This window comes from Eumetopias jubatus, unplaced genomic scaffold (genome assembly GCF_037043125.1).
Source record: "Eumetopias jubatus isolate StellerSeaLion01/CBP00866 unplaced genomic scaffold, mEumJub1_p1.0 scaffold_9, whole genome shotgun sequence".
NCBI classification, from domain to species: Eukaryota; Metazoa; Chordata; class Mammalia; order Carnivora; family Otariidae; genus Eumetopias; species Eumetopias jubatus.
Genome location: NW_028274815.1, coordinates 80,425,742 through 80,441,823, shown reverse-complemented (window position 1 = coordinate 80,441,823; position 16,082 = coordinate 80,425,742). Strand labels below are relative to the sequence as shown.

The 16,082-nt window shown below is 43.2% G+C and overlaps 1 protein-coding gene across 3 annotated transcripts in view; it reads left to right on the top strand.

Annotated features, from left to right (window-relative positions):
- TBC1D8 (TBC1 domain family member 8) overlaps nt 1–16,082 on the top strand; it is a 100,866-nt gene that overhangs the window by 48,179 nt on the left and 36,605 nt on the right. For all 3 annotated transcript variants that reach the window (XM_028103855.2, XM_028103854.2, XM_028103853.2), the window contains exons 3-5: nt 8,471–8,589; nt 12,495–12,723; nt 14,843–15,083. In XM_028103855.2, coding sequence (XP_027959656.1) covers nt 8,471–8,589; nt 12,495–12,723; nt 14,843–15,083 — 589 coding nt within the window. The remainder of the gene's footprint in view (nt 1–8,470; nt 8,590–12,494; nt 12,724–14,842; nt 15,084–16,082) is intronic.

Sequence of the window (16,082 nt, the reverse complement as noted above, 5' to 3'; positions counted from 1 at the left end):
TGGATCAGATTAGTGTCTTGGTGAACTTTGTGCCAGGGCAGCAAAGGAAGTGCCAGCCAGATCTTTTTTCCAGAGCAGAACTCACTGTGCACTTCAAGGAAAATCTAGGAGGCAGCCCTGCAGGAGGAAAGTTAGAACTTGTTTCTGGGTGCACACTCTGAGGCCACTCAACGTGAGCTGGCACATTTGCCTTTGGTTGCTTGGGATTTCCTTGAACAACACTAGGTGGCATTTTCCATGTGGGATTTACACTTGGAAATGGCTGAGCCGTGCCATGGTTAATGCTTCTTTTCAGTTGGGGATTGTGTCACCAGGCTCCTACTGTTTTAAACAATTTTGCTTATGCTCAAGTAACTAAACTCCCCGAAGATGTTCGTCTATTAGGGATGTTGCTTATAATTATTTTAAAAAGCAGGCAACGCCTGAGTGTAACTTTTAGACATAGTAAATTTGAAGGTCAAAAGTGCTATTTAAAAAACGCTTTTTAGGGGCGCCTGGGTGGCTCGGTCGTTAAGTGTCTGCCTTCGGCTCAGGTCATGAACCCAGGTCCTGGGATCGAGCCCCACGCGGGCTCCCTGCTCAGCAGAGAACCTGCTTCCCCCTCTCCTTCCCTCTGCCATAGGGAAACCTCTCTTTTTCTAGCTTAGCTTTCTACTGTTTTGTTTTACAAATATACTCTACATTCTTGCACCCTCCTTTTACAAAGGTCACATTTATTCTGTTCTATGCCTTGCCTTTGTTCACTTAGGGACATATCCTGGAAATCATTCCATATCAGAGAGTTGATATTATCTTTGTTTTGTTTTGTCTTTCATTATGTAGAAGTACCATAGTTGATTCAGCCTGTTCTCTACTGATGGACATTTGGTTTTTGTTTTTGTTTTTTTTAAAGATTTTTTTTATTTATTTGGTAAGAGAGCACAGGTAGGCAGAGCGGCAGGCAGGGGGAGAGGGAGAAGCAGGCTCCCCGCTGAGCAGAGAGCCCGACGTGGGGCTCGATCCCAGGACCCTGGGATCAAGACCTGAGCCAAAGGCAGACGCTTAACCGACTGAGCCACCCAGGCGCCCCTACTGGTGGACTTTTGTGGTGTTTTCATCCCTGGCCATGCCTCAGTGAATAACCTGGTGAATAAATCATTTTGTGCCTATACTGCTGAATCATTGGGATAGATTATCCTTTCAATCCTGAAATCCCAACTCTAGTAAATGAATATGAAGCTTTGTTAGATATTACTAAATGTCCGTTCCTCCATTGGGTTTGTACCACTGGAAAAAATTGCCATCAGCAATGGATGAAAGTACCGGTTTTCCCAGATTCGTCATCATCGGATCTGTTGTCAAACTTGTGGATTTCTGCCAACCTTAGAGGTGTTTCTGTAATGGTTCTCGTTTGCGGGCCTTGTGTTATGAGGAAGTCGAGTGTCTTTCGTGTTTAAGGGCTGTTTTCAGAAACTCCTTGTTCTTAACCCTTTGCTTCGTTTTTTGTTGGGTGGTTCTTTTCTTCCCCTCAATTTTTAGACATTGTCTAAATACTAGGAATATTAGTCCTTTGAGCAATGAAATTAAAAAAATCTTTTTCCTGCTTGTCATGTCCTTTGGTGGCTTTGCTTTTGGTGTGTTTTACCTTACAAAGGCTTTTTAATGTAGTAGGATTTAGAATGTCTTTCTTTTATACTTTTATGATTTTGAGGCATGCTTAGGAAGGTTTTATTATTCCCAAGTTTTACAGGAATTTACTCCTTTTCTTCAACTACCTGTAGATTAGCTTTTTTCTTTTAATACCTTTAAAGCTGTTCTTCTGTGTCTTCTGGCTGGCATTGTTTCTGACAAATCTATCATTCTGTGTTGCTCTATAATTATTGTCTTTTTTCTTCATCACCGGCTTTCAACAGTTTGATTAGATGTGCATTTATGTGATTTTCTTGATGCTTTTTCTGCTTGGAGTTTGTTGAGATTCTTGGATCGGTGTGTTTATAGTGTTCATCAAACCTGAAAAAAATTAGCCATTTCTTCAAATATATACATATTTTTTCTGTTCTCTGTTTCTTGCCCCACCCCTCCCCTTTCCCCCCGGGACTCCACTTAGTAGGCTGCTTGCTGCTCTTCCATAGCTCACTGATGTTCTGTTATTTTTCTTGTTGTTAATGCTTTTTCTTCTTTTCTTTTTTTTTTTTTTTAAAGATTTTATTTATTTGAGAGAGAGAATGAAAGAGCACAAGAGGGGGGAGGGTCCGAGGGAGAAGCAGGCTCCCCGCTGAGCAGGGAGCCCGATGCGGGACTCGATCCCGGGACTCCTGGATCATGACCTGAGCCGAAGGCAGTCGCTTAACCAACTGAGCCACCCAGGCGCCCCTTTTCTGCTTTTCATTTTAGTTTTTAATCACTGTGTCCAAGTTCCCTACTTTTTTTTTTTCCTGCAATATGTAAATTACTTTTAATCCCATCCAGTGTATTTCTGAGTTCAGACACTGTTTCTCCATCGCTCAAAGTTTGGTTTGGATCTTTCTCTGTATCTTTAATTTGGTCTCTCACCATCCTCATGCTTTACTCTTTGAACTTGGAGTATATTTATAATACCTGTTTTATGTCCTTGTCTGCTGATTATTTTATCTGTCCTTTCTGGTTCTTTTTCTATCGATTTTTTTTTTTCCTTTTGGTTAACGGTCAGATTTTCCTACACCTTTGTTTCTAATTCTGAGCAGTGTTTCTAATGGCACTAATACAAGGACATTTTAATGACTTTTAAATATAAATTGAAAATCTATTTTACTTTCAGTGTCAGGAAGGTTGAATTTTTCATTTATTGCAAATACTTTTAGGGACTCAGTATTTTAATTTGAAGGCAGAAAAGGTCAAGGAAATTATGGGAAAATGTTTAAAACTTCATTTCTTAAACAATATAGTGAGAGGTCCATGGGTAAAAATATGGTCAGTCGTGCTGATGGGATACTGATATTGAGCTTTCACGGGTCCCCGTGGAGATACTGCTTTAGGCACGGATCAGATGTTAAGAGTGTCCACGGGAAGAGCATGTGGTTTCTGAAAACGAAAAGCTTTGGTTCAACCCTCTTCCCTGCTCATTTGTGATTTTTACTCTGATTCTTTGTTTCTGAGTTACTCTGTCTAGGATGAGTGTTGTGTGAAATTTAGAAATGACACTGCCTTGGCAGTGTTGCTTTTAATTAGCCCCTGTGTGGTCTGTATGGCTTTCAGTCCAGGCATTTGATGGTAGCTATGGAGTGTTTGCATGGAGGAGAAATGTACTGTTTCAAGGAAACAGATCCAAACTACACACACGGAATGTCCATTCACTGTAAATTAGGATTTAGGTAGCTGGGGAAGGCCCTTAATTCAGTTGGATAGTTATTAAGCAGAGAGAAACCGTTGCTTTTGAAAACTGAAGCTTGGATCAAGTTATTTATGGCTGTGTTCATGCAGAAGCTGTAGGTATAGACAATGAGATGCTTGTTCCATTTCCTGAAAATACCTCTGGGGGAAACCTTGGCGAATAAATACTGTGTGTGAGCTTGAAAGTGACTCAGCTCTTGGGAGCTGCCTGCCCAGCTCCCCAGGCTCCTATCTCCCCCATGTGTTAGGATAGAGCGAGGCCTGTAGTAGCCGGGAGATCGGCCCTTGAGCTTGGCTTTTCTCTGCCCTTTTTCTTACCCAGAAAATAATACCATCTACCTTGTGCTATTTTTATTAAGATAGACAATATCAAGTGTATGGCATATCTAACAAAATGCCAGGGAACATGCTAAGAATTCGGAAAACGGCCTGAAGCCACCTCTGCCTGTTCTGCCTTAGAGTTGGTAATTTAGAAATCATCACTCTTGGTGGTTCTGTGGTTAATTGGGGTTTCTAGGACTGTATTTTAGTTTTGCATAGGTATTTATAAATCTGATTTGACTTCTTGTGTGGGTAATGTTTAAGATCCTCTGAACTTTGATTTTCTTAGGAAATAGAAGTCTTATTCTGCAACAGTAGAAATCTTATTTTGCCTCAATAAAACAAGGTATAATTTTGCCAATTGGATTTCTGTTAAAATCCACAGTGTTCCTATAAATTTTGGTTTTAAACAGCTCTGTTGGCCTTCTAGAGCTGCCATAACAAAATACCACAGACTGGGTGGCTTAAACCAACATTTATTTGCTCCCTGTTCTGGAGGCTGGAAGTACACAGTCCAGGTGCTGCTGGCAAGGTTGGTTGCTCCTGAGGCCCTTCTCCTTGTCTTGCAGACGGCCTGCTTCTCCCTGTGTCCTCACATGGAGCATTCCTGGGGTCTCTTCCTCCTCCTCCTCTTCTTCTTCAGTTTATTTATTTTTTAGAGAGTGCGTCAGGGGTAGGGGCAGAGGGCGAGGGAGAGAGAAAATCTAAGCAGACTCCACGCTGAGCACAGACCCCAACTCGGGACTCTATCTCACCACCGGGAGACCATGACCTGAGCTGCAACCAAGGAAACCAAGAGTCAGACGCTAACCAACTGCGCCATCCAGGCGCCCATTTCCTCTTCTTAAAAGGGCACTAAGTCCTCTCAGATCCGGGCGCCACCTTATGACCTCATTTAACCTTAATTACTCCTTCAAGGCCCTGTCTCCAAATATGGTCATATTGGGGGTTAGAGCTTCAGCAGATGGGTTTTTGGGGAGGACACACTTCAGTCCATGACAGTAGCTCTCCTCTGTCTTGGTTTTGAAAGGCCCACAGCAGAAACAGTGAGAATAGTGCTATGCTGGGAATCTGTAGCCTTTTTATCATTCCATTCCACCCCTTCAATGGGCGACATGTTTTCCTGTTCTTATTTTCTCTTTATGTTTCTCACCACTTGTATGTCCGTAATATGGTGGCTTTCCAACGTTTTTTGAGCATGACCCACAAAAAATATTTGTGTGTGCTTACCTCTAACAAATATTGTACAAGTCAGTGGTTGGCCTTACAAAGTGCTATTTTTATTAAAAATAAATGTGTCTTCTCTTTTTCATTTTTTAAAAAGCTGTCTTCTGATGGGCTACTTCATGTAATTTGGGAAACCTGGTTACAGCTTAGGTGTGTGAGATCTGTTGAGTGACTCTCCTTTTTGTCCTTTGGGGCTGAGGACATGCAGTTGGTTTGCACGGATTTACGGTATTTTGGAAGCCTATCATAAGACTTCCCTGCAGAGGAAATTATAGTTTGGAAAATTTCCCTGCCATTTGGCAACTTTTGTAGGAAATGGAAGATGGTAGGGTGGAAAAGTTTCATCATATTGATTGTCTTGGCTGGGAGAGACGTAACAGCTATGTCTTATATTCAGGAATGGGGCAGATTGTAATGAAATCTAACTGTGGCTCAGTGACAGATTTTTATATGTGTGCCTATTTTCTCTCTCAAGGTGTAGGCTTGGTTTTGTTTTAGAATTACCTTTCCCTGACCTAAGGTCCTCCCCATAAGTAGAAGAATCTTTTAAAGAATAAAAGCCTTAATTTTTGATGGCTTTGTTTCAAGCCTTCATTCCATGTGATAGACTGTGTTGGGGCTTGTTTATAGTTTTATTCGTGGTATCTGTGGTTATCAGATGAAGATGACCTACATGTTTAGCTGTTAACAATGAACTGTGCTGGCCCTGTGAACTTTTAATAGGATAGATGAAAACCTGTTTCATGTCATCCAGAAAGATGCACTCAGGAAATTGGAATTGCTCTAAGTACAAACACAGAAGGACTTTTTTTTTTTAGCGTCAAGTCATAGAAAGTAACGGACCTAAGGATTATGTAAATGTTACTTTGAAACTGAAATGCAGCCTATTACGGGAGGACCCCAGGGTACTTCAAGGTTGTAGAGAATGAGTTCATACCCTGCTTTTGCCTTTCCTTCAATACATATGACCTTGGAGAAGTGTTTGAGCCTCCGTTTCCTCATTCAGAAGTCTTCATTACACAGCAGTGAGTTAGTCCCTGGAATAGAAAGTTTACAAAGGTGAGTCTTCTCCCTTCTCTTGTTCTTCCTCATTCGGCCAAGTTTTTTTCTTTTTTCTTTTTTTTTAAATAAATTAGGAAGTCATGAAAACCTACTCAAGGGGCGCTTGGGTGACTCAGTCAGTTGAACGTCCGACTCTTGATTTTGGCTCAGGTCATGGTCTCGGTCGTGGGGTTGTGGGATTGAGCCCTGTGGAGGCTCCACGCTCAGCGGGGAGTTTGCTTCAGGTTCTCCCTCTCCCCCCCCCCCCTGCTTTCTGTCTCTCAAATAAATAAATAAATCTTTAAAAAAAATACTCAAAAAGATGGATGACCAGTGAGGATAATTTTTCCCATTTATTCTTTGCCTTAAATAATCTGAGCAGTTGGTTTTATTGTGATAAACAATAAAATACAAAGATCTAGAAAGAGTAAACCTTAAAGAGAAGGGCAGAGGTCCAGGCATCCCTAAGGCTCCTGCACAAGTTTATTGGCTTTAGTGAAGACCCAAGGACTCTCTTGAGAGAGTGTGATGTGCTGTCCGCCCACTAGGAAGACCCTATTGCTGACCCCCTCAGGTATAGAAGGTGTTTTCGTGACTGACACCTACACGGTTGCCGCTGGAAGACACTGAACGGCAGAGATTTAGCCAGAGGCCGGGCAAACCTGACGTCTGCCTAAGGCTCCTCAGCACGGAGTGTGGGGAACCAAGCAGACGGTGAGTGCCCGGGGTTCAGGTAGATGACACTTAGAAGCTTCACGAGAGTCCTGCTGTGGAGCCTGGAATAACTTGGTTTGCTTTTGCTTTAAAAGGATCTTTCCCCCGTGTGAGAGGAATGGGGAGCCTTAAGGGCCAGGGGTTTCCTGTAACCACTCGGGCCTCCTGGGTGGGAGGGGGACGGACAGTGAGAGGATCCTGACCATGCCCCCCCCCCCCCCCCCCCCCGAGCGGGCTCTCCTAAACCGCGTGTGGCTGTATCTCCAGTCTGTTGATCCTTAAGGAGCAAGAGCGTGGGGAGGGGGCACTGCTGGACAGCTGGGCAGGTGGCGGATTGGTGTGGACTGAAGGGTGTCTTCCTCCCCCATATTCATATATCGAAGCCTTAACCCCCAATGTGGTCGTATTTAGAGGTGGGACCTGGGGAGGTAATTAGGTTTACAGAAAGTCATGAGGGTGGGGCCCCCATGACGGGATTCCTTATAAGAAGAGGAAGAGAGACCAGATCTCTCTCTCTCTCTCTCACTTTTCTTTATGAAGAATTCTCTTGGATTGCTCTGATGACTCCTTCCTCACCTGTCCATTCAGAATAGTCCTAACACAGATGTTCTTTATTCTCACTGACCCTGAATGTACGAGTCAAGGAGTGAGTTCTCTGGCATTTCATAAGATCCCTCCATGCATCTATACTCTGCAGGGAGGAAAGCTACAAATAGCATACAGAAAGTTTGGTGTTAACAAAATGCATATCTGGCTTTTGTGTATGTGGTTCTCTTGACCATTATTCCTCTCACAGTCGCGAGCTTACTCTGGACTGTTGTTCGGTAGCCCTTGACCTCTTGAGGTTAGAATATCTCCTTCCCATTTTGGAAATCTGGTTCTCCTAGCTGGGCATTTATCTGTTCCTGTACTACACACACCTGATGCACACATCCCTTTTCTTGTCCAGGACCCTGCTTGCTTCAAGGCAGGGGACTTTATTGAGCACCTGCTGTATGCTGGGTCCTTCGCTAGGATCTGGCACCGTCCTTGTGACAAGGTGCCCGTTGTCTAATGGAGCGTACTAGGAGACTCCTCGAGGGGAAATACTAAAATAACTAAGCTTTTTGGTAACAGTGTTGCTTAATGCTTCATTAATGGGGCGATTTCTTTATAATTGCGTTGGAAAGAAATTAACTTACTAGACGTGATTTAATGTACGTTTTTAACATTTAGTATACAGCCTCTTTTTATGTATGCTCTAAAGGGGTATTGTTGTAAATTATACGAAGTACAGCTTGGTAAACCTGAAAATTCCCTAGGTTGTTGCTGTTGTATTTAATGATGCTTGTTGTGATCGGCAACAGCCTTGGGCAATCAGCAGAGCTTTCTCAGGACGCTCTTTCCTCTGTGACCCTGGGCTGAGGTCCCTCTTGAGGGATCCCTGTTCTCACAGGGTAAACTATGTGAGACTGTTCAGAATTGGTCTGCTTTGGGGGGCTTGTTTCCCCTGGAATGGTTGCATAACTACAAATGTTCCCGTCACTTGAGTGGATGTGGTAGGAAGTCCAGGCATCAGCAAGACTGATCGGATGTCCACATGCAGTCCCGGGAGTAAACTGATGGGTCCCCTGGCCCATCCATGTGGCAGTGGACAGGTGTTTGCTGTGGTGAGGGACACCATGGCTTCAAAAGAGGGTGCCTTCATTGTCCGCCGTGGCCCAGGATGTGAGAGACCAGGATGTTTTAATCACAAACACGGGTTTCATAATAGCTGGAAAATGAGTTCATGTTCTAGGAGTTACTTTTAATTTCGGTATCTTTTTCTGTTCTAACCCAGGTGCGACATTAGAGGAAATAAACCAGCATTGGGACTGGCTGGAACAAAACCTCCTACATACTTTGTCCGTCTTTGATAATAAAGATGACATTGCCAGCTTTGTCAAAGGGAAGGTAAAGGTAGGTCCTTTGATTGAAATGCTTTTCCCCATTTCCCCATCTTTCTCATTACCTCCATGTGACATTTTGAGCACGGTAGCATTTTTGACCAGATTTGAACAATTTTCTCCACCATAACTGAACGACTTGGCTTAATACACAAAGGAGCTGGACTTGTCACTTGTCAAACTTCACAGTCAGTCTGGCAAAATATACCTGAAATTGGAAAATCCACATTCTCAGGCCTCAGTTTTTGTTCTCCTTTACAGAAGTGAAGGTCCTCTCTTGTCTCGGGGGGGAAAATGTTAACATTTATATTTTTGCAGAGCAGAAATGGTCTTTGACTCCTTAAACTCGTTATTCCCACCTTTTTGCAGTTGTGACATCTTGTCACTCTATTTTGTTGGGCCTGGCACTTTCCTCTTCCTAAAGAGGCTGTTTATTCTTCAAATATGTTAATTAAATGGAATTAAGACCATTTACGTTTTGAGAAGGCACGACAGGAATGTTTTGGAGGGTACCTGTTAATATCTCTGTGAGTTTCATCTTCTCTGTCATTGCAACAACATGATTGGTACCCAGTGCTTTCAAAGCCCCATCAGGCAGGGAGAGACTGTTTCTCATTCTGATTTTAACCCTTATTAAACACTTTAACGCATTAGCCTCTAATACCGTTTTCCTCCCTGCAGGTAAAATCCCCCAGACCATTGATTTTGTTTATTTTTTTCTTCAAAAGTTTGCCTCAAAAATGCTTCAGCTTTTAGTAAAGGGTGTCAAAGTGAATTCTCGGTTTTAAAGGGACAAAAGAGAAGTATTCTTTTTCTTCCTCTTATGTCACCAGGTAGGAACCAAAGGTCTCCTGAGTCAGGCAGTGTTGGCTGGTGGCCTCTTGGAGTCACCTCTGGGCTATGGGGCTGGCAGGTGGACCCAGGCTGTGGTGGGGACTCATCCAGCCTGTGGGTTACCATCTCTGCCTGATCTGACTGACTAGCTTGGTTCCCTGGGTCAGATCGCACTGGGGCTTAGCTACAGAAATGCCTATTTCGTGGTTATTTTTCACACTTACCTCCTTTCTCCTTATGTTATGGTGGTTTTTTTTTTTTTTTAAAGATTTATTTATTTATTTATTTGAGAGAGAGAATGAGAGCATGAGAGGGAAGAGGGTCAGAGGGAGAAGCAGACTCCCTGCCAAGCAGGGAGCCCGATGGTGGGACTTGATCCCGGGACTCCAGGATCATGACCTGAGCCGAAGGTGCTTAACCAACTGGGCCACCCAGGTGGTTCTTTGATTTAGGGTTTCTCCTTTTAATATGGAGGAAGGAAATTCATTTCTGCTGCAGTAGCTTTAGGAAAGCTTCTGCAGAGGAGGAAGCAGCTTTTCCTCTACCCTCCTAGGTTCTCCTCCTAGGCCTGGAGATTAAACTGACAAACGTTGAATTGATAAAAAAAAACAGTTGATCAGCGCATGCAGTGTGCATACACATGAGGGAAACGCAGTGATGAGTAACTCAGAGGGATGGTTAGAATGTGGGGCTTATACAGCATCTCAACAAAGAACAATACGTTTGTAGAGAAGGAACGAGACAAAGAGAAAACCGTTCAGGCTTTCAGGGGTGGCCAGCTGTGGGAAAGTAAATGTAGGGAGAAATGAAGGGAAGAGAAGAAGGGTTGTTTTTGTGAGGTTTGTTATGCGCATTCCTCTCGGTGCTGGTCAGAATCTTACCCTCTTCCTGGCACAGAGAAGGGAGGCACCTTCACAAAGGGGTGTTTGGTGTCCTTGTTTTAGGCAAGTAGTGGGGGAGGGCGGAGAGCTTTTTTGGTGTCTACTGTTTCTCAGTTGTCTTCAGCTCAGAATAATCCTTATGCCGAAGTGGCGTAGTTTGGAATGGCATATTCTGATCCCCTGCACATCAAAACTCAAATGACTTTAAAAAAAAACACACACAAAAAACAACAACAACAGCAGTTGCAGGGAGACTGCTGGCCTGGAGCAGGAGTGGGGATGGAGGGGTTCTTGTGGTCTGAGATGGGGTTATATCTTTGGGCCCACTATGTGGTGTAGGTTCTTCCTTTCCTCTGGGAAGATCCAAAGGAATTAGGAATTGGGGCTTTCCTAGTCATATCCTGAGCAGTTGGCCACTCTGTAAAGCTTTAAAGAAATCCCTGTACTTAGAGTTGTGCTCATCACCAGACCCTGCAGTCCACAGAAGTCAGGAGTCTGTGTGGCCACCATCATCGTGGGGCATCCGGAGCCAGTGCATGCTGTTCTGCTTCTGTGACTCTTTGCTATAGAGCCTTCCTAAAATCCCCTTCACGCCTCACGGTCCAGAGCTTTATATATTAGATAAGCTTTTAAAATTATTCGTCTTTCTTATAACTTTTCCATTTTATAATGTCTGGTTAAATAAAATTTGGAAAAGAAGAGAAACATAATGAAGTAAATGAAAAGCACTTGAAATTTTACCAGACTTCAGATTCATTTAATAATTCTTATTTTAATAGTAACTCCCAGGTAATTTTCTAAAAAAGTTTATACAGGTCAGGCTTTGGTAGTTGTGCCCCCAAAATGGCCTTGTCTTTTTTTTTTTTTTTTTGAAATATTTTATTTTTTAAGCAATCTCTACACCCAACTTGGGGCTCGAATTTACAACCCTGAGATCAAGTGTCACATGCTCTACTGACTGAGCCACCCAGGCATCCCCAAAATGGGCTCATCTTACATTTTTTGGGGAGATTTTATTTATTAGCAGGAGGGAGGGGCAGAGGGAGAGGGAGAAGCAGACTCCCTGCTGAGCAGGGAGCCCAGCATGGGACTCGATCCCAGGACCCTGAGATCATGACCTGAGCCGAAGGCAGATGCTTAACCGACTGAGCCACCCAGGTGCCCCAAAAGTGGCCTTGTCTTAAGGGACCTAGCCTTTCATGAAGCACAGGAATGTGGGGAATCAGAATTCTGACCTTGTCAATGAGTTGTCACCCCTTAGGAAGAAGCCACAGGCTTATGTTCTAGGCACTTTTACAGCCTTACCCTGGATTTAGAAAGGATCGTTACTGTTAACTTGTTGGCAAAGCCGTTGTACGTTGAGACGCTTTCTTTTCTGTCTTGTCTCCCTGTGCACCTGAGTGCTTTGGACGTATTTATGACCTCGGCCAACAAACTTCTTTTCTACCTTAGAAGACTGTAGAGTATTTAGTGGTAGTGAAAGATGTCAATTGTCAGGCACCTGTTGGCTTTGTATTAAAAGTTTTGAAGGAAATGAAGACATTCCTTAGCTTTTTAAAAAGGGGGGCACCTGGGTGGCCCAGTCAACTAAGCGTCTACTTTCAGCTTCGGTCATGATCTCGGGGTCCTGGGGTCAAGCCCTATGTCAGGCTCCCTGCTCAGTGGGGAGCCTACTTCTCCCTCTCCCTCTGCTGCTCCCTCTGCTTGTGCTCTCTCGTGCTTTCTCTCTCTCTCTCTCTCAAATAAATAAATAGGATCTTTAAAAAAAAAAATACACTAACTTGTAACTCAAACTTGGATAGTTCTTCAAGGTCGATACATCAGATTCACGCTTGAGGCGGTAACTTGATCATCTGTTCCTGTAGGGAGAGCTAGGAGGTATTGTACAATAGTAATTTGTTAGAAAACTCAGGCTTAGAAGTCAGTGATTTGCCCAAAGCCTCAAGGCTGGTTAGTGGCCAGGTGAGAGACTTGTTCTTCGGTTTTCCACCTTCCACCCCCCAGCTCATCTTTCCCCCGACCATGGCGGTGCTTCTGGGTGGTAGACAGATGGAGTAGCGAGCCACTCTCCTCCACTCCTGGTGTGTGTCGGTGGGCAGTGTAGACGCCTCAGGTGCCTGTGCTGGGCAGTCCCTTCCCACCTCTGCCTGCCCCTCCCCTAGTCCCTCTCACCGACAAGGGGACCCTTATCTTTTTGTGTCAGGCTCTGATTGCGGAGGAGACAAGCAGCAGGCTTGCCGAGCAGGAAGAAGAGCCTGAGAAGTTCCGAGAGGCCTTGGTGAAGTTCGAGGCCAGGTTCAACTTCCCGGAGGCAGAGAAGCTGGTCACCTATTACTCCTGCTGCTGCTGGAAGGGCAGGGTTCCCCGCCAAGGCTGGCTGTACCTCAGCATTAACCACCTCTGCTTCTACTCCTTCTTCCTGGGCAAAGAACGTAAGTGAGGCTCGGGCTGGCATTCGCAGATGAAGCTGACCCTCGGGATGCTCAGTGCTGTCCTGAGACACGAGGAAGAGCTAGAGAACAAAGGGTTTTTAAATGAGTGGTTGAGATGGTAATGAGTGATTCTTGATTAACTTCAAATGACATGTGCAGACAATTATATTTCTTTATGCTAGCACCACTAAGGGGCTTTGATTTGGTGAGAATTCATTTTTTCCATTGCCTTAAACATTTCTGTGTAACTCGCTTCATAGAGCTACGGGAGGTTTTTTACTTTATGTTGCTCTGAAAACACGTTGTCAAAACTGACGCTCCTTAAGATGGGTGGGGGGCCTTTGAAAAGTTGCCAGCCCTGAAGATCATGACTGCTCCTGGAAGAGGAGCAAGATGTACAGTTGTTCCTTGGTATGGGAGGGTCCACTTGAGATTCAGGCGGTGATTAACTTTGCACACATTTATCCACTGACCATCGCCATGCGAGGTGATGGAATTCCAGGATAAGAAAGAAAAGCCATAAGTGTTGGTTGTATATTGAATTTTGAAAAAATCATTCCCACTGAAACTTCTTTTGGAACCAAATATTGTTGCAAGCACCCATGCAGGATGGCAGCTGTGTGTGTGTATATAAAACAAGTAAATGCATATGTATGTGTTTATATACCTAATTTTTTTTTCCTTCCTGCATTTAAGTTTATGTTTCAAGTTGAACCAGTGGGAGGGGCTTCTCTGAAATTGTGCTGACACCGCTTCCTTCCAGGGCCACTGCTTCTCTTTCTCACGCTGCCAGCTTCAGGTCTGATGCTCCGGTACATACACCCTGTGTGCACAGCCTTTCCCCACCCCTGGACTGTGCCCTGACCTAATCTTGACTATCCTATCCTTATTCTTGGACTTTCTGTGGTGCTTCTCAAAATTCATGCAGGTCTTTCCTCCCCTTCCCCATTCTTGTGCCTCTTTGGAAACTCTGGTTCACCCTTCAAAATCAGTTCAGATTTTTATCACCTCCAGGGACTTTCCTTGGTTCCCTTAAAATTTGCACCATGTTTGTGTTTCTGTTTTAGATTTTGCCAAGTTAGTGGTTGCTTATTTTACATGTCTGTTTTCCCTATTTGAATGAGCTCCTTAAGTGCAGGGCTTTTCACAAAGTAGACGCTTGATGAAATGAAAGTTGATGTTATAGGTTGCATATGTGTTTGTATGAACAACTTACATGAAAGCAACTAGAAGTAGCTGAAGAAGCTTCTTCTCAAGCCTGATGTAGATGTGTGGTCTTTTAAGTTACTGAAGCCCTGAAAACATTATTACAACAAGTGGAAAGAAATGGTAGAAAAAGAAACACTTCAAGATCCTTTCCTTTATTTGAAAAAGAAAATGAGTTACTTTCTGACACCGTTCATTCATGGTGACGAAGCCAAATTTTGTTAGGATGCTGAGTTTTGAAAAGAAATGATTTCTAATATTTGATAACATTTATCACTTTAAGTTGTCATAGTGTCTCTTCCCCATTTGCATTAGCAAGCGCTAGCTAGCCTCACTACCACTGTATTGGAAACATTTCCCAGAATAGAACACTGGTTTATAAAATGTACTGTTTGTACTGTATTGCTTTAAAAAGAATTCCATAGAAATTGTACTGTGTCTTCTAAGACTGTCATTTGACACAGTCTAAATGTTAAGCCTGTTTCTCTAAACGAGATCATGAATAATCCTCTTTTGCACTTTTTTTTCATAGCTTACACCATGAATGCTGCTTTTGAAACCAGAAATTAGGTAGATTGAGGAAGTTTTGCATATTTTGCAAGTATTTAAGTTTAAATATTTTTGAAGAAGTTTTCCTGTTGTTAACTTGATATTTCAGAATGCTGTCCCCTGTACGTGTGCAGTGGCCAGCAAATTGGAAGATTTTATTTAAATCTTTTAAGAAAATCATGAAACATGAGTTGGGTTCTAACATGCAGCTGTCAGGCAGCTTTGTGCTTCCCCTTTCCTGCTCTGGTTTTGCATTTCAGCTTAAGGAAATCCTTGGACTCTTGTTTGCTGATACACTCAAGTTTGGCTCACATGTTAGGGTAACCTATGTATTTGCCTTTTTTTTTTTTTTTTCCTCTTCCAGTTAAACTTGTAGTCCCTTGGGTCGATATCCAGAAGTTGGAAAGAACGTCCAACGTCTTCCTGACGGATACCATCCGTATCACCACGCAGAATAAGGAGCGCGACTTCTCCATGTTCCTGAACCTCGATGAGGTGTTCAAGATCATGGAGCAGTTGGCAGACGTGACACTCCGGAGGCTCCTGGATAATGAGGTCTTTGACCTGGACCCAGACCTGCAGGAGCCGAGCCAGATCACCAAGCGGTAAGAGCTTCCGTTTTCAGTTCCTCACCCACGGGACTGATGTGCCACCACCTTCATTTACATGTGCTTTGTTAGTCTCAGTTGTACTAGGTTTAAATTTCCCTTGTGGCATGGTGCACATTTTCCTGTGGCGTTAATCATGATTGTGACAATAATTGGCAGCGACTTTTTTTTTTAATAGTGAAGATTTTTTTTTTTTTTTAAAGATTTCATCTATTTGTTTTAGAGCAAGTGAGCTGGGGGAGGGGTGGGGGAGGCGGAGAGGGAGAGAATCTCTAGCAGACTCTGCACTGAGTGTGGAGCCCAGCGCGGGGCTTGATCCCATGACCCTGACATGACCTGAGGCGAAACCAAGAGTCAGATGCTCAACCTAACTGAGCCATCCAGGTGCCCCGATTGTTGATTTTTTTTTAATGCAGTTGACTTTGATTTCTGGATTCAATTCTTTTTTTTCCAGATATTTGGAAACTGATTTTTATAAAAAATACTTCTAAGGAAGTGTAATATGGATAGCTTCATGATAGAATTCCATTCAGTACTGTGTTTTATCAGTGAACATTAAGAAATTTATATTTCCTTTTGAAAGTGCTTTGTAGAAAAAGTTTTCGGGACAGTGGATTTATTTTTGGTACCAGTTTGTCGTTAGAAATGTGCCTTAGTAATGCTCTAAGTTAACATTCTTTGTTATTGGTTTGCCCCCAGCTGGTGCTAGGTGTGGAGATGTCTGGGGCAATTGCTTGAATTATTAGTCACTTTAAAGAAGTTCAGCTTTATTATCTAAAATTTAAACGGTGGTGTTTGTCCGAGCTTGACTGTGATTCCTGACTTGGTGGTTTAGACCAGGTAACTGTAGAGTTGATACAAAGATATCCTTAGAGAAACAAGTCATCTGTCAAGTGCTGTCTGGCTGGTTAGATTTGATATCGTTACAGAATCACCGCTACTATTTAGTACAACTAAAAATTTTTTTATTCTGGTAAAATACACATAACATAAAAT